The 23,451-nt window shown below is 37.2% G+C and overlaps 1 protein-coding gene across 1 annotated transcript in view; it reads right to left on the bottom strand.

The window, feature by feature from the left end:
• The window catches only part of DMD (dystrophin), a 1,674,912-nt gene that overhangs the window by 760,216 nt on the left and 891,245 nt on the right, over positions 1-23,451 (bottom strand). The window contains exon 42 of the mRNA XM_088028834.1: positions 23,108-23,257. Within this exon, the coding sequence (XP_087884960.1) occupies positions 23,108-23,257 (150 nt within the window). The remainder of the gene's footprint in view (positions 1-23,107; positions 23,258-23,451) is intronic.

Here is a 23,451-nt window from a genome sequence, read left to right as displayed (position 1 = left end):
TAACAAGTAGAACTATGCAGAAATAATAAACAAAGCCTTGCAGAATTCCATTTTGAAAAATTCTACGTTAAAATAAATATCCTATGTTGCCAATACCAGCCTATGTGATGACTCCTGGGCTCTCTCACCTTACTCCACGGCTCTCCCTCTTTCCTACTTGTAGGTGAACATGCACAAAATCCTCTCTCAGGAACAAAGAAAGACCTCCTTACATTTATGGATATCATCGCCACTCCTCCCACGTTTTAATTAGCACCAAACTGTAGGAAAATAATGATGTAAATTGTTAGTGGAAGTAGTGGCCTGTCTCCCCCAGGATGAATATAATGACCCTGGGCCCTGGTGAAGAGTAAGTCAGTGATAAGGTCAGCACCCTGGTCAGAGGTAGAAGAAGAGAAGAAAAACCATATAAACTTTTTTTAAGTATCCAGGGAAAGGCTGCCCTTAACCCTGAACAGTTTGGGTAGGAGTATCCACAACTAGGGAACTCAAGTGAGTTCTCCCCGCCAACCCAAATATTATCTATTATGTGTTTCTCCAATTGTTATCTGAAACAACAATTCCTTCCTCTTCTGGAGTGTGTCAGGCCCCCTGTTATATGTTCTCACACTGTCCCTTTTTGTGTCATCACAATTTGAACTAAGCAATTCTTTCTTTGATGGTGGGGTTATGCAGAAAGCAACCTTATTGTTTCTCATCTCTGCCCTCAAAGAAGCTCTGTTCTTCTTAGCTTACATTTGAAATCCCAGTCTGGAGCGTGGGGGAGAGGAGGGAGGTGGGAAAGCAGTGGAGTTACAAACTGGGTCTTACACAGGTAGTTCAGTATTTATTGTTGTCTTTGGGCCAATTTTTGCTCTACTATTATGATTTGGTTGTGAGAGAAGCAGATGGCATGACTTTCACTTTATAGGTCGTTGCACCATGAGGAGTCACATCTGGATCTGATGAAGACAGTTCAAAACCCAGCGACAACGGATCTTTGAGCTGGATTCAGGAAGTGATCTCTTGGTGACTTCTTCTGGGGAAACAATGAATGTGTACTATTGGTGAGAAAGAGTACATAGATCTTTGGGTGATTATTGTGGTGATCTTTCAACGCAGCACTGTACTGACAACAGCATAGCTGTATTGGTAGCCAGGGTTCCTGGAATAACTTTTTAGAGCAGAGACTATGTACCCAGGCTGGGCTTTATGTGAAAAAGATACAAATGTCTACATTGCTTGAGCCACTGAAATTTGGGGTCTCTTCATTATCGTAGCTCAGCCAATAACCTAACAAAAATAAAAATAAAATGAGAACAGCTGCATTTATAATTATATAGTTTTAATGTTTGTCTGCTCCCACCAAATGTAACATACATAAGCATAAGTGTCTGTCTTGTTCATTATTCTATTCTTCTTCTCTAGCATAATACTTATCATATTGGAGGCCCTTTGTAAATACTGAATATATTAATAAATGAATGTTCCTACCCTCCTAGGATTTGGCATAAAGTATCTTTGAGGATCCTTGTGACTCTCAGACTGCTGGCTTTTCAGAGTGTTGATCTTGAGCTAATATTATTTGAGAGTCAGGATTAGTTGATTAGAAGTCTGAATATGTAGGAATGTGTCCTATTTTACTTTTGAGATGAGTAAGAAACCCGACAGATTTCAGACTATGGTAGACTGTGCACTGATGACCTCCCTGTATGCACATCGCTTTGCAATATGACATTTTTAAAGTTCCTGTCCTTAAGTGGTGCAGCCTATTTCCCTAAGCCTTGAATCTGGACTGGCCTTGTGACTTGCTTGGCCAGCAGAAAGTGTTAGAAATGACAGTGACTCAGTTCCGAGCCTCGGCCTTAAGAGGACCTGTTCACTCCTGCTTTCTTTATTTGAATCCTATTTTCTGCATGAGAATAGGTCCAGCCTAGCTTGCTGGAGGATGAGAGATCATACGGAGTACAGGTGAATCATCCCTGCTGAGCTCACCCTAGAGAAGCCAGCCCCTGGCGAGACAACCCACCAGCTGACTGCAAATGCACTAGTGGGTTCTAGCAAGCTCTTCTTGGCTTCTGATATACCAATAAAACAACCTAGCTGACAAACAGACTACGTGCAATTATAAAGGTTATCATTTTTAGTCAATGAACTTTAGGACTCAATAACTGGTATTTTGGGGAAGGCCAGAAATGGCAGTAAGTCTTGGTGTTCTTAAATAATACGAGAGTCCTAAATCTTCAATAATACCAGAATCCTAAATCTTAAAAAATACTGATTTTGATTATGTAACTGAAGGCAGGCTCAATGCTTTGCAAAGGCACCTGTACAAAAATTCATAGTAAACTAATGAAGATAACCACTAAAGAAGGGATTTTAGATCTTTATTAGGAGATTTAATACCAGCTAGTATTTATTGGCTATATACTCTGTTACCAGCCATTGCCCAAAGCAGTGAAGGAAGGGAAGAAATACCTTGACTTTTCCCCTCTCCCTGCTCTCTAGTCTCCTGCCAAGGCCTCCCAATGGCTAAATCTATGTAGAAGCTGGCGGTCAGAAAGCCTGGGGAATAAGGTGGCCAGAGGTGAGCTTCGCACAATATACAACATAGGAGGGGAAGGAACTGGAATGGACCTGAGATCACAGGATCTCTTCTCCCACAGGAGAAGAGCCTATGTGGGTTATGAATCTCCAAAAGGTCTATGTTTCAAAGGTATAAATGAGTTGGATGTGCTCATGTCTTCTGTTAAAGTTGACTCGGTATCACCTGGTGTTGGACAGATGTGCTTCCCACATACCAAGAGACGACAATTTTTAGGAAAAGCCTCACCAGTATCTCAGAATACGATGCTTGAATCTTCCAATGTTTGGGACTTGTGGTCAACTCACACACAGATTCCAGACATCAATTCTTTATACTCTTATTACTTAAAGTGTGGGTCAAGTTCTAGGGCACTAGCATCACCTGGATGTTTTCTGGGAAAACAGAATCTCAGATCATCTATGAGACCCAGTGAATCAGAAACTTAACTTTAACAACATCCCTAAGTGATTCATTATGTTAAAGTTGAAGAAATGCTGCTCTACATGATGGCACACAGACCTTCTCTTCCTTACCACCAGTATGAGAATTTTACGTTACCTATCTTGTAACAGAAATAATTCTTCCTAACAAAGTATTATAGTACATACTGTGTCCTTAGCTCCTCACTCAATCCAGGGAGATGAGCAAACAAGCCTCACAGTGCATCACCACTGTAAAAATGGTGGGAGAGTTAAAAAAATGGGAAAGAGAGTTAAAAAAAAAAAACACAAACAAACAATGATTTAAATAAGTGGCCTATAGTTAGGCGTTAGGGAGGGGTAGACCTGTATTGGGACTAAGTTATTAACTGCAAGGTTTAGTGATCTTTCCAGGACTGAGGTGAGGTATGGAGGGTGGGAAGATGGAGCAGGGAGAGTCACTGCACAAACCATTATGATATTTGAGGCCACATTTGGAAGTAACCACATATGAAGTAAGTGAGAAGTTGCAAAGGGGCATCGCATCTTAGGAGAACTGATTCTTCAAAGGAGAAGTGATTATTTAATCCAATTGCATTCCAGCTTCAGTATAAACAATTTAACACGTTAACATCAATATCTTAATTATTTTAGTACTTAACAATTGTTTTCATCTGCACTGAAACAGTACCAAACCTTAACCACTATCTTTTCTATTAATCTTCCTGTTTCCTGGGTTGTGTTTTATTTGTTGCCAATAAATGAGCACCCATACAGAACCTCCAAACTAATTCTCTCTCCCTTCACCAGCATCATCACTGATTGTAGCAGAAAGATACACATCGCTGATATGAACAAAACAATAAAGTAGTTTTAAAGAGATAACAGCATTGGTCTAGGATTTGTAACCACAGTGATGGCAAGCAACAAAAGCTATCTTCATGAGAGTCACTTGAATTGTGACTGAGTTGCAGATTTTTATTCTTTGTAAACATTTAAGTAAGTCCAAGCATTATTATCCTATTCAAAACTGTTGATGTCACCCACATCATGAACAGGCAGAATGTGTCACCTTCATGAGGAATTTATTTTTCGACTACGTTTAAGGTATAATCATCAGCCATAGGTTGCCCATAGATTGCAACTATCAGGACAAATGGAATTTTCTCAAAATATCCTTCTGATGACTTTGGTTTCTGGCCTATTTCCTGGTCCATCTCTTTCCTCCACACTTGGCCAACCATGCCAAAGATGGACTATACTTTTTCCAGTGATAACTGGAAATGTTCACAAATTATAACTGCACCATCCAGTTCAAATACTTTTACTTTTAGAGCAGAACAGATTGTTTTTTTTCCAACAACAAACAATGAAATAGTCTCTTCAATTCTCCAAATTAGTTCTAATATCAGTAAGTAAATTAAAAGGCAGCAAAACAAAGTTTGTCCGTCAGGTCCTTCTCAGTCCTTCATAACCCATATAAGTGGCCTTGTCCTGAACTATAAGGGGGATAAATGAGGGGAACGCTGACTTTGGCATCCAGCTTACCCTCGGTTAATCTAGCTCATCCTTCTCAGCTGACACGAGACAGAAATAACATCAAAGGCTGATAAACTCTTTCCTGCAAACCTAGGGTTCCATGGTTCGCTGGCCTCAGCCCTAATCTATCAATCCATTTTCTATACAATAAAAGGTAAGAAACACATTACAGATTGGTTATAAGCCCTGGCAGGTGGTCTATGACAAAAATGAAATACATTAACCAACCCTTCACTCAGTGTCCCTTTTCTAGAGTTTGAAGCAGTAGGGGTCAGCTGACATGCAGATAGTAGCCAGGATTTAGTATTAAATCCTTTTAGGTACATATATACACTCACACATCTTGTGGTATAAGTGTAAAGCCTTGACAGAAAAGTTCATTTTTGGTATGATTCTGATCTTTTATACAAATAGCACTGTTATTTTATTTTTGCATTACTTATTGGCTTTGTACACTAAGTAATAAATGAAACTGGTTAGAATTTACAATCTGTGCTCTTAAATACTGCTTTAATCTTCACTTCCTATTCAATGTCAGTTTAAGGAGTTGGTATATAAAAGCCTCCATTTAATGCCATTTCAAGATTACTATATTTTTAGAAAGAAAGGCAATCCCTTTAAAAGTCTCAGGGTTGACGCTGTATAATCTAGTCGCTACAAAGCAAAGGCACTACAGAAACAAAAGGAACAAGTTTTTACATTAGCAAAATCTCTTTTTATTATATCATTTCTTCTTCTTTCTAAAATTCATTGCTATAGGGCAAACACCTTTGTACTAATAAAGGACTTACTTCAAGAATGTTACACTGAAGGTCAGAGTTATGAAATGTTTCTCTTTTTATCCTCATTGTACTTTTCTTCATTTTAAATTCATTGTGAACAGGAAAGAAAGTTTGCCAAGAATAGTCACATCTGTTTTTAATCTGAAATTAGTTTACCTTTTTAATGAAGTCTGGTCCACAGCGTATTGAAATGACAAATTTTCACACTCATTGCACCCTATCAATAGTATGTCTATAGCCAAAAATACAGTTTTAATATGGAAATGAGTTGTTGCACCAGTATCAGTGCTTTACAATGCATGCTGGATTTTTGTTTGTTCATATTTTTTAAAAAATAGCATTGCACTGAAACGAACAAATTATCATCTAGTATTACATTGAGGTTTCCTAATAGAACATTTCATGGCTCCAATGAAACTTTCTACAAATGGTTTCCCATCACTCCACCAAAATGGGGGAACCAACATCAAGAGTGGAGGTAGGAGAAGGGTGTGGGGAAGCACTGTGGAGGTTCACTTATGCTCTGTCTGGATTTCTGGGTTAAAGTCAGGAACGTTGATGGATCTCAAAGATGCCCAGTGTTAAATAGGTCATCTTAAATTATGCACATGCAGAAGAATGAAACTGGACCATTTCCTTACACCACACACAAAAATAGACTCCAAATGGTTGAAAGACCTAAACGTGAGACAGGAGTCCATCAAAATCCTAAAGGAGAACACAGGTAGCAACCTTTTCGACCTTAGCCACAGCAACTTCTTCCTAGAAACATCGCCAAAGGCACGGGAAGCCAGGGCAAAAATGAACTATTGGGATTTCATCAAGATAAAAAGCTTTTGCACAGCAAAAGAAACAGTCCACAAAACCAAAAGACAACCGACAGAATGGGAGAAAATATTTGCAAATGACATATCAGATAAAGGGCTAGTATCCAAAATCTATAAAGAACTTATCAAACACCCAAAGAACAAATAATCCAATCAAGAAATGGGCAGAAGACATGAACAGACATTTCTCCAAAGAAGACATCCAAATGGCCAACAGGCACATGAAAAAGTGCTCCACATCGCTCGGCATCAGGGAAATCCAAATCAAAACCTCAATGAGATACCACCTCACACCCGTCAGAATGGCTAAAATTAACAAGTCAGGGAACGACAGATGTTGGCGGGGATGTGGAGAAAGGGGAACCCTCCTACACTGTTGGTGGGAATGCAAGCTGGTGCAACCCCTCTGGAAAACAGTATAGAGGTTCCTCAAACAGTTGAAATTAGAGCTACCGTTCGATCCAGCAATTGCACTACTGGGTATTTACCCCAAAGATACAAATGTAGGGAACCGAAGGGGTACGTGTACCCCAATGTTTATAGCAGCAATGTCCACCATAGCCAAACTGTGGAAAGAGCCAAGATGCCCATCGACAGATGAATGGATAAAGAAGATGTGGTATATATACACAATGGAATATTATGCAGCCATCAAAAGGAATGAGATCTTGCCATTTGCAACGACGTGGATGGAACTGGAGGGTGTTATGCTGAGTGAAATAAGTCAATCAGAGAAAGACATGTATCACATGACCTCACTGATATGAGGAATTCTTAATCTCAGGAAAGAAACTGAGTGTTACTGGAGTGGTTGGGGGTGGGAGGGATGGGGTGGCTGGGTGATAGACATTGGGGAGGGTATGTGCTACAGTGAGCGCTGTGAATTGTGCAAGACTGTTGAATCACAGTTCTGTACTTCTGAAACAAATAACGCAACATATTTTAAGAAAAAAGAAAAAGAAGAAGATAACAGGAGAGGAAGAAAAGGGGAGTATGTCAGAGGGGGAGACGAACCATGAGAGATGATGGACTCTGAAAAACAAACTGAGGGTTCTAGAGGGGAGGGGGGTAGGGGATGGGTTAGCCTGGTGATGGGTATTGAGGAGGGCACGTTCTGCATGGAGCACTGGGTGTTATGAACAAACAATGAATCATGGAACACTGCACCAAAAACTAATGATGTAATATATGGTGATTAACATAACAATTAAAAAAAAAGGAAAAAAAAATTATGCTCATACTCAAAACATGAAAATGTTGGTGTTTGAAAACAATGACTACGTGGACTTCATAGCCAATGTTAAGAGAAAAATCCATCATTTTCCAATAATTCTCTCTGAAATACTAGCTGGCTATAGATAATGCAAATAATGAGATCAGTGAAATGGGAGGGCGCTGATTGAAAACCCTCTCTGCTTTCCATTAGGGCCATGTGGTGATTTTGGTGACTCTAACTTCTCTCTTTTAGCTCTTGAATTCATAATGATGGAACTTATTGCAGCTTTCTCCCCAAGAGCCATATTTCTAAGTGTTTGATTAAGAGGGTGACTATTATCCAGCCTTAAAAGAGAAAAAAATCCAGCCAAATCTAAGAAAATGGATCTTCCTAGAGGACATTATGCTAACTGAAAAAAGACAGGTCAAATACACGATTCCACTTATTGAAGGTATCTAAAATAGTCAAACTCATAGAAATAGAGAATAGAAAGATGGTTACCAAGGTAATAAGGAGAGGGAAATGGGAGCTGCACAATGGGGACAGAGACTGAGCCATGCAAGATAAAAACAAAACAAAACAAAAAACAACTCCTCGAGATCTATATGGTATAATGCCTACAGTGAACAATACTGTATTACACTCTTAAAAATTTGTCTTTAAGCTCATGTTAAGAGCTCTTACTACAATAAAAGAATGAAGGTAACTCAGTCAGAACTTTGTGTTGGGTCTTTGTGTTTTTAACCTTATCCCTGATTTTATGTTAAAGCTAATACTTTTGACCAATTACAATGTGCCAGATACTGTTAAGCATTTCCCACGCACTCTCATTAAATTTTCACCACAACTATGTTCTAGTGTGACCTGAATTTTACGGATGTTATAACTGACATATGGACAGGGGAAATAAAAGTTCACATAGCTAGTAATGGGTGGAATCCATAGTCCATAAAGCCCACTACTAATCAACATGATAAACTGCCTCCTCATAACTCCTGTTTACTTTTTACTTGCTTGTAAAATGTCTGATTGACATTCCTGGCAATCCCTGAAATTTCAATAGTTTGGAAAGTTAAAAACCATGTATTATAAATGTATTTCCATTAAAGAGTGATTCATGTTGTAATAGTAACAGTCGGGGTTTTTGGACAGGCCAAACTTCTCAACTTCACTGACATGTCAAAAGAAGAGGGTGTTGCTGCTGTGAAGAACATCAGCAGTGGAAACAGTTACAGTCACTCAGTCCCGGGCCAGGCCCACCACAGAGGGCCTGATGTTTTGTTCTCACAACTGGAGTGACTAAATATACATACATACACATACATTTACTATTATAAAGTAGAACACTCATGAGAGTGAAAGAGGGAGCTATTAAAAATCATGATGGAATAACAGGCAAAATCGGGACCTGTCAGATCAAACAGAGATGTACTCAGGACACACAACCTAGTAAGAATCCTCGTCTCAGGGTGAAATTACAGGAGGCAAAGTCACGGATGCATACGTTAGAAACGTTTAACTACTATCCACCCCCCCCCCTTAACGCTCAACCTCAAACTATTTAGCAATTCTAAACTGAAGAGACATAAATTGCTGAAGTGCCAAGCCCTATGAGACTCTCAATGTCCTTTAAATAAAGCGAGGCTGGGAATTGATTATGATATGAGTAGAGCAGCATGTGGCACATAGTGGTCACTCATTAGATGTTTCATGAATGAAGGATTTAATAAATAAATGTTATGATGTAATTATTAACTACATAAAGGAAACTTCCAAGATGATGGATTTCTAAGAAATCACAAGCTATATGTCATAATATAATGGTAAATAGACAAACACCATTTTCTTATATTTCTTATAAAGATGCTTTTCTTTGGTTAAAAAATGTAGTTCATATTAAAGGCAGGATTGACTGGTAACAACTAGAACTATCTATTAATCATGGTCTTTGATAGGAAATTAATCAATTGGGACAAATGTCTATTTTTGAACAAGGAGTGAAAAAGCCAAGCTTTAGCTTGATTTAATTTTCTCTTTTTCACTATCCGTATTTGTGGTAATGACTAATAATGACTAGCACTTACATAGCAAACACACCTGGAAAAGGATGAAACATTTATTTACTTGACACAAATGAAAAGAACAAATCTAAACTGTTTACTCCTCTGAGGAATACTGAGAAGTAACATGATTAGAGGTAGATATAAAATGAACTGTATCTCTGGAAATTTTGATACAGTCATTTGTATATTGCAAGTTTCACTCTATTTTTACTTTCATACTGTTTATTTTTTTTAAATAACCCCTGGAGCCCTGTGATCAATATCACTTTATTCCTCTATTAAAGCTTTTCTACATATATATGTATATTTTACATATATACATACATACATTTTAGAGAGGGAGAGAGAGAGACAAAGAGAGAGAGAGAGAATCTTAAGCAGGGTCCACACCCAGTGTGGAGCCCAACACAGGGCTCGATTTCACAACCCTCAGATCATGACCTGAGCTGAAATCAAGAGTTGATGCTGAACTGACTGAGCCACCCAGGTGCCCCTACATATATTTTTAAATGTAATTATTTTCTAGGTAAAGTGGATCAGAATTTTTTGTTATTAAAATGGACTTAACTGAAATTCATTTTTTGGCAAAATTTCTCATTGTCTTTATAAAATGTTTTAGTTTCTGTATGTACTGTTTTATAATATCTAGGCATTAACAAATTAAAATAGTTATTGTTTACACATAAGTGGCAAAATAGGATGCAAAAATTTAAATTTATTCAACAAAATGAAAATAGGTTATTATGACTATAGGAATGTGTAATATATACTATCTGTAAAATTACACCAAATATCGTAGACATTTAACTAGTTCTGAAACAACATAAACATAGTTTCCTGTGTTACCTAATCACAGATGTTCCATGATAAAGAAGGGGTTGGAAAAAAATTTGAAAATATAGCATCTACTTTTCCAAAAAGAGCAAAAAGCAAAGCAAAAACTCTCACACAGTTTCTTTAAATAAAAAGAAATCCCAGTTTTTTACTTTTAAAGGAGCATTGGGGGAAAAAAATGGGAAACCATGTTTTTTTTTTTTCTTGTTTTTAGCCTTTTAACTGCAGAAAAATCAGTTGAACTTCACTAAAAAGTTAAAAAAACAGTATTTATTCTGGATCAACTTTTATGTTTAAATAGAGAACAATGTGTCCTCAAATAAGTCACATAACCTTTTTAGGATTCAGTGTTTTAATCTAGAAGATGTGAGAGTAATTTAGCTTCGTTAGGACCCTTCCATTTGAATAATCCCATGAGTCTACAAAATAAATGTTCCATTATTTCACCTTTAAATTAAGTATAGGAAGAATACAGTATGATTCAAAAGTGAATACTGATAAAACATATTTTGGTTCTATATAATGGGTAGTTGAAAAAATATCTGCATGTAATGAGTAGAAAGAGCAATGAAGAATAAAGAAAGCAGGCACAAAGTGACAAAGCCAGAAAATGAAAGAGATTAGAAGGTAGAGAGTCAGAAGAAGAGAGAACAGGAAATAACGTGTCACATACACTAACCTGGGCAAAACAAAAATGACAGATATACACACAGATAAGTAGATTTATGATAGACACAGAGAGATGCCAATTCATATGCAAAGACACACATAACATGGAAATAGGAAGAGAGTGACAGTGATGGGAAGAGGTAGGAAGGGAGAATTCCCTACACACACACACACACACACACACACACACACACACACACACACACACACACACACACGCCCCACAGGAGTTCACAGAACATATAAAAAGATATGAAGAGTGATAAATATTCAAAACAATACAGAGTCAGACACGTGTGTGAGTATTACAGAGTGAGACACTTAGAAAAACACACACAGGCTAGCTTTAAAAACATTCCCATTTTGTGGATATCAAAGGTATTATTACTAAAAGACTGTAAAGGTCAAGATATGTATTAGATGAAAACAAGGATTTCACTTCATGATCCTTATCTGGGGTAGCCATAAACTTAAACCAAGGACTGTATTAACCTTTAGAGCAACATTTCCCATCTCTGCTACAAAGAGAAGCTATCCAGGTCAAGACAAGTTAACACAGTTTTGCAATGAACTCATTACAGGGTCCATCACTCCTGTAAAGGAATAACTGTATTACCTCCAATTGCTGTTTTCTTTATTCATTAATGAAACACAAAGGTCCCAAAGCAATTGCTAAATTGGCTAATATGCACGATATAGCACATTAGAGTTAGTGGGGAGAAAGGCACCTGCTGCTTGGGATTGTGACATGACATTTTTGGAGAAGCTACATGTTAAGGAATTGCCATATTTATATCCCAGCAACCCTGAATTACTAGTTACAATTATACTACTTATTAGATGGAGGAGGGGGCTAGAGAATAAAAGGGAGGGGTGCCCGTTATTTATTCTCTCTAGCCTGGGAATTTGAGGTTTAATGATGATCAAGACACAGTCTCAAAGATGAGACAATCTTTCTTTACTTTTTAAAAAACTGCTGACTTGTTTACTGACTTAAATTTGGCACTGATTGTTTTCTATTCTTAATTTAAACCAAGAGGGATAGGGTGGCATAAGGACTGAGAAGAGACAATTAAGTAATTTTTATTATGACTAATGAATAAGATTAAGTTATTCATTTTATTCTTCGTATTCATTCATTCTTAATATTTGTTCTTTTTATAATATTATGATATAGTAATATAATTCAAGATGGTATTCATAGTCATAGCTTTAATTTTGTATCGTAAAAAATTTTTGACTTTTTATTCTGGTGTGGAACAGATAACACCTTGACCCATGTCCTATAAAGCTGCTACTGTATGTTTCAGAGCTTTCTAAAAAAAATTTTATTTATTTATTTGAGAGAGAGAAAAAGAGCATGAGTGGGAGGGAATGGTAGAGGGAGAGGGAGAAGCAGGCTCCCTGCAAAGCAGGGAGTCTGATGTGGGGTTCGATCCCAGGACCCTGAGGTCGTGACCTGAGCTGAAGGCAGATGCTTAACTGACTGAGCCACCCAGTCACCCTGTTTCATAGTTTAAAACAGTTCTCTTCACATTTCCTACAATTATAATTTTTGTGTTCCTATTGTGATACCAAGATGTACTGAGACATGAAAAATTTTGGGGCATCTTTCCTCCTTGTTTTCTTCTCATGGGTTTTGTTTTGTTAGTTTTGTTGATCAGATTATATTTATAAGTGAAATCATGCAGTATTTTTCTTTGTCTTATCTCACTGAGCCCAATTCCTTCAAGGTCCACCCATGTTGTCACAAATGACAAGATTTCATTCTCTTTTAATGGCTGACTAGCATTCCATTGTAAACATATATATACCACATCTTCAACTATTCATCCACTGATGGACACTTTGTTTCCATATCTTGACTACGGTAAATGCTACAATAAACATAGGGGTGTATATGTATTTTTGGTTTAGTGTTTTCATTTTCTTCAGATAAATGCCCAGAAGTAGATGCTAGATCAGATGGTACTTAAAAAAAATTTCTGAGCAACTTTCATATTATTTTCCACAGTGGATGCCCCGATTCACATTCCTACCAACAGGGCATTAGGGTTCCCTTTTCTCCACATCCTCTCCAACACTTGTTATTTCTTGTCTTTTTGATAATAGCTATTTTAATATGCATGAGGTGGTATCTCATTGTGGTTTTGCTTTCCATTTTCCTGATGATTAGTGATGTTGAGCATCTTTTCATGTGCCCATCGGCCATCTGTATGTCTTCTTTAGAAAAATATTCAAATCCTCTGTCATTTTTTCATTGGGTTGTTTTCTTGCTGTGGAGTTGCTGGAATTCTTTATATATTTGGGGTATGAACCTCTTATTGAATTTATGAATTGAAAACTCAGTAGGTTGCCTTTTAATTTTGTTGGGGGTTGCCTTTGCTGTGCAGAAGCTTTTTAGTTTGATGAAGTCCCATTTGTTTATTTTTGCTTTTGTTGCATTTGCTTTTGGAGTCAGATCTAAAAAATCATCAAGACCATTGTTAAAGAACTTCAGGCTTATATTTTCTTTTAGAAGTTTTATGATTTCAAGCCCCATGTTCAAGTTTTCAATCGATTTTGAATAAATTTTTGTGTATGTTGTAAGGGAGTGGTCCAGATTCATTCTTTTGCACGTGGCTATCTAGTTTTTCTAACACCATTTATTGAAGAGACTGTCCTTTCCTCATTGTTTTGTTGTAAATTTTTGTAAATTGACAATATATACGAGGGTTTATTTCTGGGTTCTCTATTCTGTTCCATTCATCTGTCTATTTTTATACCAATACCCCAGTATTTTAATATAGTTTTGCAATATAATTTGAAATGAGGGAGCATGATGCCTCTGGTTTTGTTTTTCTTTCTCAAGACTGTTTTGGCTATTGGGGTTCTTTTGTGATTTCACACAAGTTTTTGGTTTGTTTGTGACATTTTAGTGAAAATGTCATTGGAATTTTTTTTAATTAAGGTTTTTAATTTATTTTGACACATCTCGAGAGAGAGAAAGAGGGAGGGAGGGGGGGGGAGAGAGAGAGAGAGCACAAGAGAGGGAACACAAGCAGGGGGAGTGGGAGAGGGAGAAGCAGGCTTCCCACTGAGCAGGGAGCCCGATGCGGGGCTTGATCCCAGGACCCTGGGATCATGACCTGAGCTGAAGGCAGATGCTTAATGACTGAGCCACCCAGGTGCCCTTCACTGGAATTTTGATAGGGATTTTAATGAATCTGTAGATTGCTTTGGGTAGTATATTTTATTTTTATTTTTATTTCTTTTTAAAGATTTTATTTATTTGAGAGAGAGAGAATGAGAGATAGAGAGCACGAGAGGGAAGAGGGTCAGAGCGAGAAGCAGACTCCCTGCTGAGCAGGGAGCCCGATGTGGGACTCGATCCTGGGACTCCAGGATCATGACCTGAGCCGAAGGCAGTCGCTTAACCAACTGAGCCACCCAGGCGCCCTTGGGTAGTATATTTTAACAAAATTAATTTTTCCAATCCATGAACATGGAATATCTTTCCATTTATTTGTGTCTTCTTCAGTATCCTTCATCAGTATTTTATAGTTTTCAGAGCACAGGTTTTTCACCTCCTTGGTTAAGCTTATTACTAGGTATTTCATTCTTTTTGATGAAATTGTAAATGGAACTGTTTTTTAAATTTCTCTTTCTGATAGTTCATTGTTAGTATATACAAATGCAACAGGTTTTTGTAGATTTATTTTGTACCTTGCAAGTTTATTAAATGTTTCTTAGTTCTTTTTTAAAAAGATTTTATTTATTTGTCAGAGAGAGAGAGAGAGAGAGAGAGCGCACAAGCAGAGGAAGCAGCGGGCAGAGCAGGCAGAGGGAGAAGCAGGCTCCCCAGTGAGCAAGGAGCCCAATGCAGGACTCAATCTCAGAATCCTGAGATCGCGACCCGAGATGGAAGCATCCACTTAACTGACTAAGCCACCCAGGTGTCCCTCTTTCTTAGTTCTAACAGTTTTAGGGTAGTCTTTAGAGTTTTCTCCAAATTCTATATAGAATATAAATATAAATTCTATATAAAATCATGTTCTCCAAAAATAATGACAATTTTATTTCTTCCTTTTCACTTTGAATACATTTTACTTCTTTTTCCTGCTTAACTGCTGTGGCTAAAACTTCCAATACTGTGTTGAATAAAAGTGGCAAAGGTGGGCATCCTTGTCTTGCTCCTGATCTTGGAGAAAAAGCTTTCAGCTTTTCACCATTGAGTATGATGTTAGCTGTGGGTTTATGATATATGGCTTTCATTATGTTGAGGTATGTTCCATCTATACTCACTTTGTTGAGAGTTTTTGGTCATAAATGGATGCTGAATTTTGTCAAATGCTTTTTTTCCATTTATTGAGATGAACATGTAATTTTTGAACATGTAATTTTTACGCTTCATTTTGTTAATGTGTTGTATCACATTGGTTTGTGGATGTAGAACTATTCTTGAATCCCTGGAATAAATCCCACTTGACCATACTGTATGATCATTTTAATGTATTGTTTAATTAAGCTTGCTGATATTTTGTTGGGGATTTTTGCATATATGTTCGTCAGGAATATTGGCCTGTAATTTTTTCTCCTCTCCTCTCCCCTCCCCTTCCTTTCTTCACTCTCCCTTTCCTCCCTCCCTTCCTTCCTTTATATACGTGGTATCTTTAGTTTTGGTATCAGGGTAATGCTGGCCTCATAAAATGAGTTTGGATGAGGTAAAACTGTATCACTATGAACATCCCTCTTAGAACTGCTTTTGCTACATCCCACAGATTTTGGATTGTTATATCTCTATTGTAATTTGTCTCAAAGTATTTTTTTTTAATTTCACCTTTGATTTCTTCATTGACCCATTGGTTATGGAGTAGAATATTGTCTAATCACCACATATTTGTGATTTTTCCATTTTTCTTCTTGTAATTGCTCTCTAGTTTCAGATCACTGTGGTTCGAAAATATGCTTGATATGATTTCAGTCTTCTTAAATTTATTGAGATTTGACATACTTAAGCATGTAACATGTAATCTACCCTGGATAATGTCCCAGGTACACTTGAGAATACACAACCTGCTACTTTGGATGGAATATTCTGTATATATCTATTAAGTCTGTCAGTCTGATGTGTCAAGGCCAATGTTCCCTTACTGATTTTCTGTCTTAATGACCTATTCACTGGTGTAAGTAGGGTATTAAAGTCCCCTGCTATTATTATATTTTGTATTTCTGTCTATTTCTTCCTTTAGGTCTGTTACTGTTTGCTCTATAGACTCAAGCACTAAGTATGTTGGGTGCATAAATATTTCATGTTATATCCTCTTGTTGGACTGACTCCTTTACCACCATTCAATGCCCTTATTTGTCTTTTACTACAGTCTTCATTTTAATCTCTTTTGTCTGATAAGTATAGGTATCCCAGCTTTCTTTTGGTTTCCATTAGCATAAAATATTGCTTTGCATCCCTTCACTTTCAGTCTCAGTGTGTTCTTACATCTTAGGTGAGTCTCTTTTAGACAGTATATATATAGGTCGTCTACAGCCATACCACCCTGAACGCGCCCGATCTCGTCTGATCTCGGAAGCTAAGCAGGGTCGGGCTTGGTTAGTACTTGGATAGGAGACAGTATATATATGGGTCTTGTTTTCATTTATCTGTTCATCTACTCCACATCTTTTGATTGGAACATTTAGTCCATTTAAAGTAATTATTGATAGGTATGTACTTATTGTCATTTTGTTAATTGTTTTTCAATTGTTTAGTAGTTCTTCTGTTCCTTTCTTTCTCTATTCCCTTGTGGTCTGATGCCTTTCTTTAATGTTATGTTTAGATTCTTCTCTCATTATCTTTTGTGTATCTGCTCTAGTTGCTTGCTTTGTCAGTACATGGGGCTCTCACAACATCCTATATATCTAACAGTCTATTTTAAGTTGATAACTTAAATATGAATGCATTCTAAAACTTGACTTTCTCACACTCCCATTTTATATTTTATTGTCACATTTTACATCTTTTACTTTATATGTCCTTTAAATAATTATTGCAGTTTTTATTATTTTTATTACTTTTGTCTTTTAACCTTCACGCTAGCTTTATAAGTGATTATTCTACTATGTTTCCTATATATTTACCATTACCAGTGAGATTTGTACTTTCATGTTTTGTTACTAATTAGCGCCCTTCCTTTTCAGGTTAAAGAAATCCTTGTAACATTTCTTATAAGACCAGTTTAATGGTGATGAACTCCTTTAGTTTCTGCTTACCTGGAAAACTCTTTATTTCTCCTTCAATTCTGCATGATGACCTTCCCAGGTAAAGTATTCTTGGTTGGAAGTTTTTTCCTCTCAGCATTTTGAATATATCATGACCCTTTCTTCTGGTCTGCAAAGTTTCTACTGAAAAACCTGCTGAGATTCTTATGGGAGTTCACTTGTACATAAAACATGTTTTTTCTTGTTGCTTTTAAGATTCTTTATCTTTACTTTTGACATTTTAATTATAATGTGTCTTATTGTGAATATCTTTGAGTTCATTTTATTTGTAACTCTCTGGGATTCCTGGATCTGGATGTTTATTTCCTTCTCCAGGTTAGGTTAGTTTCCTGCCATTATTTCTTAAAATAATTTTTCTGCCCCTTTCTCTCTCTCTTCTTTTGGACCTCTATAGTGTGAATGCTATTCTACTTGATACTGTCCCAAGGTGCCTTAAGTTATATTAACTTTTTCAAATTCTTTTTTTCTATATGCCACTCTGTTTGGGTGAGTTCCACTGCACTGTATTCTAGCTCACTCATTCTTTCTTCTGTTTTGTCTTGTCTGCTGTTGAATGCCTCTAGTATGGTTCCCAGTTCTGTTTTTGTATTCTTCAGCTCTCTGACTACTGTTTGGTACTTCTTTATATCTTTTATCTCTTTGCTGAATTTCTCACTACATTCATCCATTCTTCCAAGTTTGGTGAGCAAATTTATCACTATTCCTTTTTTTTTTTTTTCTTAAAGATGTATTTATTTACTTGAGAGAGTGAGAATGAGAGAAAGAGAGTACATGAGAGGGGGGAGGGTCAGAGGGAGAAGCAGACTCCCTGCTGAGCAGGGAGCCCGATGTGGGACTCGATCCCGGGACTCCAGGATCATGACCTGAGCCGAAGGCAGTCGCTTAACCAACTGAGCCACCCAGGTGCCCTCACTATTCCTTTAAACTCTTTAACAGGTAAATTACTTAATTCCATCTCATTATTTTTTTTTTTCTGAGGTTTTATCTTGTTCGTTCCTTTGGAACATATTCCTCTATTTCCTCATGTTACATGATTTTTATGTTTGTTTCTGCATGTTAGAAGAAAGGGCTACCCCTCTCTGCCTTGAAGGAATGACCCTGTGTAGGAGATGAACCTTGTTCAACTTTGCCCTAACTCTTGGTTGTTTCTTGAATCTCTACAATTGTCTAAGCAGCCTGATTTATTCTTGATAGGTTCCAGTCATTGAGAATGTGCCAAGACCTGTTACTGTTCCCAAGAGAGGGATCTCAGTCAGCTCTTAGTTTTAGGCTGATTGGGAGCCAGATTCTCAGGCTGCAGCTTTTAAAGTGTGTGAATATATACAGTCCTATGGGGTCATAATCATGAACCCTGATGCCATTCAGACCAGGAGATCCAGAAGTGTTCTCTGGGTGACTGTTACAAAAAAAAAAAAAAAAAAAAAAATGGCACCAGATAAGTATATCAAGTCATTTCTGAGAGGTACTGGTGAGGTACAGTGTGATTGTGAGAAAGGACACAGATGGTGTCCCCTGACCTACCTTCCCTAAAAGTTCATCTGTAGCCTCTACATCTGTGGCAAACCTGGAGCCTGTCCCTCAGGGTGAAGCTCTAGGAAAATAGCCTTTCTTGGAGAAAGACTAGGGTGTATTTCAGTCTGCTGTCTGTGCTGTGCCCTTGGGGTGACAGCCTGCCAAAAAATGATCTCCCTGATTGTTATAGTCCCAAGGGACTCAGAAATGCAAGCCTTCCTGGCCACCAAAGTTAGGCAATCAAGGAGAGTTCCCTGTGTGGCCAGCATGCACCTGCTGACTTTAGCAAGGTAGCTGGAGAGCAGAGGAATGAGGCACACCTGCTTGCTTTGGCAAGGCAGTGGGAGAGTGTAGGAACCACATGTTGCCCATGGCTTTGGCAGGGTAGCAGGAGAATGCAAGGGCAGGGCACACATGCCGCCTTTAGCAGGGTAGTCAAAGATTTCAGCAACTATGTAAGCCTGCCTGTGCTAGCAAGAGGGAGTGCAAAAGTGGCACCCACCAGCACTTCCATCTGGGAGAGATTCCAAGGCAATCCATGCCCCTTTAGCTGATTCTTGAAGATTAGCAAATGGGTCTCCTTCACAAACAGTCTAAGCATTTTCCAAACCTTTGCCATTGTGCTGAGCTGTAGGGCAAGTGAGTCTGTGCATGAGCCCTTTAACAGCACTGTCTCAGTTCCCTGCAGCCCTTTGGGTATCTCCTGGATGTAGACCCATTGTTTTTCAAAGCTAGATGTTTTGGGGGCTCATCTCTCCAGTGCAGGTCCCATGGATTAAGGTGCCTGAATGAAACCCTTTCTCCTCAGGTAGAAGTTCCTGTTCTGTGAAATCCATCCTGATTGTGGGTTGCCACGCCAGTGGTGATGTTTTTGAAGAGACAGTGTCTCTGACTCTCTTTACCTGTCTTGATGTGGGACTTTTATCCTTTGTTGTGGAGGAACTGTTCAGCTAGTTTTCAGGTGTTTTTCAGAGGGAACTATTTCATATGTAGCTGTATATTCACTGTGTCCATGGGAGGAGGTGAGTTCAGGATCTTCCCATGCCACCGCATTGTATACCACCCCCCTGACAGTGAAGTTCCTGGTATTCTTTCCCATCATCTACATACAGAAACTTTTCTCAGTATAACGTTTCCATACCTATCAATTTAGTTGGGTGCTGATAAACAACAAGCAATTCTTAAGAAGTAACTGTGCCATTTTTGAAATAAGGCATTTTGTATTATGTGAAAATTAGAGTTCAGCAATATCTTCTTGGCATGGATTTGCCACTGGTTTAAAGGATAACAGTTTGCTTTATATTCTGGATGGAACAAAATTAACAGGTATTAAATATGCTCAATAAGGCAGTAGAACTGTGGTTAAAAATGGATATGAGGTTTTATAACATTTCTGGAAGGTCAAAAGCACATATAAGTAGAACTACATGAATACATATACAGTAAGGGAGAAATAGCCTTAGGTATTCGGGGATCTGACCTTGGCAGTATCTGGAGATTGGAGGAAAATGCCATGATGCCTGGGGCTAACAAGTGGGTTAAAATTCGGGTACTTAAAGTTTATAGATGGAACTTTGCCCCTAGCTCAAAACTACCACAATGAATGGTCTTCCCTTAACATTTACTTACAAGCAAAAATAAATATGAATCAAGACAAATAAGTGTGTGTCTCTTATCTAAAGAAATTAAACTTGGCATCTGGAATGAATCTCAGCAGTTGTTGTGGATAACTTAGAATAAAGCCTACTGCAGTACAGAATTTGAAGATCTCTTTTAGCAAGAAGGTCAACTCTGCCTTAGTACACAGAGTAAAATATCTCAGCCAACAAGATGCACCCACAGTCTATTTTCTCATTCTTATACATAAATATATAGAAGACTACTGGCTGTATGAATAAAGTCTACAACCCAGAGAGAAAATGACACAGAAATAGACAAATTCTTTGGAAGACACAAAAGCTTACACACAAAGAAAGGAAAAATCTCACCATCCCTGTATCTATTAAAGAAACTGAATCAGTCATCACAAACTTTCCCACAAAAAAATAACTTCATCATCAGATGGATTTACAACTGAATTATCTGAAACATCTTAGAAAGAAATAACAATCTTCAACAATTTCTTCCAGAAAAAAAAGAGAATACTTTTCAACTTGTTTTTATGACTAGTCTAACATTGCTATCAACACTTGAGAAAGATATTATAAAAAAAATTACAGATGATTTTCTGTCATGAACAGTATAAAAATCCTAAACATATTAGAAAATGAATCCAGCAATCTTAAGTAGTACAAGACATCATGACCAGTATGATTTCTTTAAGGAATCCCAGAGTCGTTTCACACTCCAGAACCAATGGCTGTAGTTTACCGCATTCACACAAAGGAGAAAAATCATATGCTCAATAAACACAGAAAAACCATTTGAATATATTCAATACCTGTTCAAAACAAAAACATGAACTGAGAAGGAGAAATTCCTTAATTTGATTAAAAGAACCTAAAAATGTCCTATGATAAACATAATATTTAATGATAAATTATTGAAAGTTTTCCACCTGAGACAGGAAATGAGTCAAAGTTTCTCATTATTGCCACTTCTATTAAACATTGTATTGGAAGCCCCAGTCTATGCAAAAAATAAAATAAAATTCGAAGGATTGAAAAGAGAGAAACTACCTTTGTTTGATGATACAACTGTGCACATAAAAAATGCAAAAGATTCTGAAAACTATTAATATTAATAAGTGAATTTAGCGAGGACAATGAATGTATAATACACAAAAATCCATTATATTTTTATATACCAACAATAAAGAGAAAAAATTCAAAATGAATTCCATTTATTAAATAGGATCAAAATGTCAAATTCAGGGATGAAGTCTAATAAAAGATATACAGGTCCTCTGGATGGAACACTGCAAAATATGGTGAGAAAAGCATTCAAGAAGACTTAAATAAATGAAGGGATATGTCATTTTCACACATTAGAGGGCTCAATATTGTAAAGATGTTAACTGATCTACAAATTCAACACAATTCCAATCACTACCCTGACAGGCTTCAGTGAAATGACAAGTCAGTTCTAAAATTTATTTGCTAAATCAATGAACCAAAACTAGCAAAGAAAGTGTGGACTAAGAAGAACAAAGACGGAGGGTTTAGATGAGCAGATCCCCCAAATTTAAACAAAACAATTGCATATATGCATACAATGGAACATTACTCAGCTATAAAAAGGAATCACATTCTGATACCTGCTACAGCATGGATGAACCTTGAAAACATTCCGCTAAGTGAAATAATTTACACACAAAGGGACAGATAGATTATCAGTCTACTTTTATGAACTTCTAGAACAAGCAAATTCATAGAGACAGTAGATTAGAGATTGTGTGGGTGGGTAGCAGGATGTGGAGTTACTGCTTGATGATTACAGAATTTCTGTTTGGAGGGATGAAAATGTTTCGCACAGAGATAATGGTCATGGTTGCACATTGTGAATGTAGTACATGATACTGAATTGTACACTTAAAAATCATGAAAATGACAAATTTTATGTTATATCCTTTTTACCACAATGTAAACAAAAATACACCCAAATCATTGAATTATACACTTTAAAATGGGTACATTGTATGGTATATGAATTATGTGTCAGTAAAGCTATTAAAAAATCATTCTTATTAAGCCAGTGTGGTAATAGTTGAAGGGCAGACACAGTAAAATGGAAGAGAATAAAGGATGCAGGAGCAGATTCAGATGTATGTTCACGTGATTTATGACAACGTTGCCACAGGAGTACAGTGGGAAAAGAATTACCTTTTGATAGACTGATGTTGTTTTCATGATATATTCATATGTGCCACTGGTTTTAAAGAATAAGTATGTATTAATTTGATAAATATTTAAAAATATTAGATTTATAAAGTAGCCAAGGTAGAAAGACAAAGACCCACAAGTTAGGTGACTAAGCAACTAAGTAACTAAATAAACAAACAAATACATAAAATACCTTTTGCATCAATCACTGATTAAGTCTACACCATAAGTAAGGATAAGTAATTTTGATTTATAATACTTGAAGCAGACCATCTCCATCTGAGTTAAATACCGTCAGTATACACCTGAACAATGAAATTATTTCATCCCTTTTCCAGTCTAATTCTTTAGCATAACTCATGCAAAGTAACAATGGTATATATATTTTGTCATTTGGTCATTAATGTACTGCCATCCACCATCACCATTCTTGCCATCCATAATGAATCACGGAGCCAAATCAAATGGTCAGATTAAAAAACACACCAATCCACACACCAGTTCCCCTCCCCCAACCCCAGCAATAAAACACCCTCGAAACAAAACAGATACAAACATTGGCAACATTTAACACATGTGACAGCAGAGATGGTTAACGTCTAACCTTTATCCACTGAAGATTTGTCTGCTTGAGCTTATTTTCAAGTTTATCTTGCTCTTCTGGGCTTATGGGAGCACTTACAAGCACTGTTCCTCCAGTTTCATTTAATTGTTTTAGAATTCCCTGGCGCAGGGGCAACTCTTCCGCTAGTAACTGAAACAGACAAATGCAACAACGTTTGAAATGAATTACAGCACAATTCCAACTATCTTGTCTTTGTCTCTATTGATTAGTCTATCAAAACGAAGCAACTTGACTGAAGGCTGGCTGGTACCTCAAATACCAATGGCTTTCCACAGAGCACAGAACTGATGGACTGGAGCACCCACTCCCAAGGAGATAAACCT

Source organism: Eumetopias jubatus, unplaced genomic scaffold (genome assembly GCF_037043125.1).
Source record: "Eumetopias jubatus isolate StellerSeaLion01/CBP00866 unplaced genomic scaffold, mEumJub1_p1.0 scaffold_11, whole genome shotgun sequence".
NCBI lineage: Eukaryota > Metazoa > Chordata > Mammalia > Carnivora > Otariidae > Eumetopias > Eumetopias jubatus.
The sequence above is the reverse complement of the archived record's forward strand: the minus strand, read 5'-3'. Positions and strand labels throughout refer to the sequence as shown.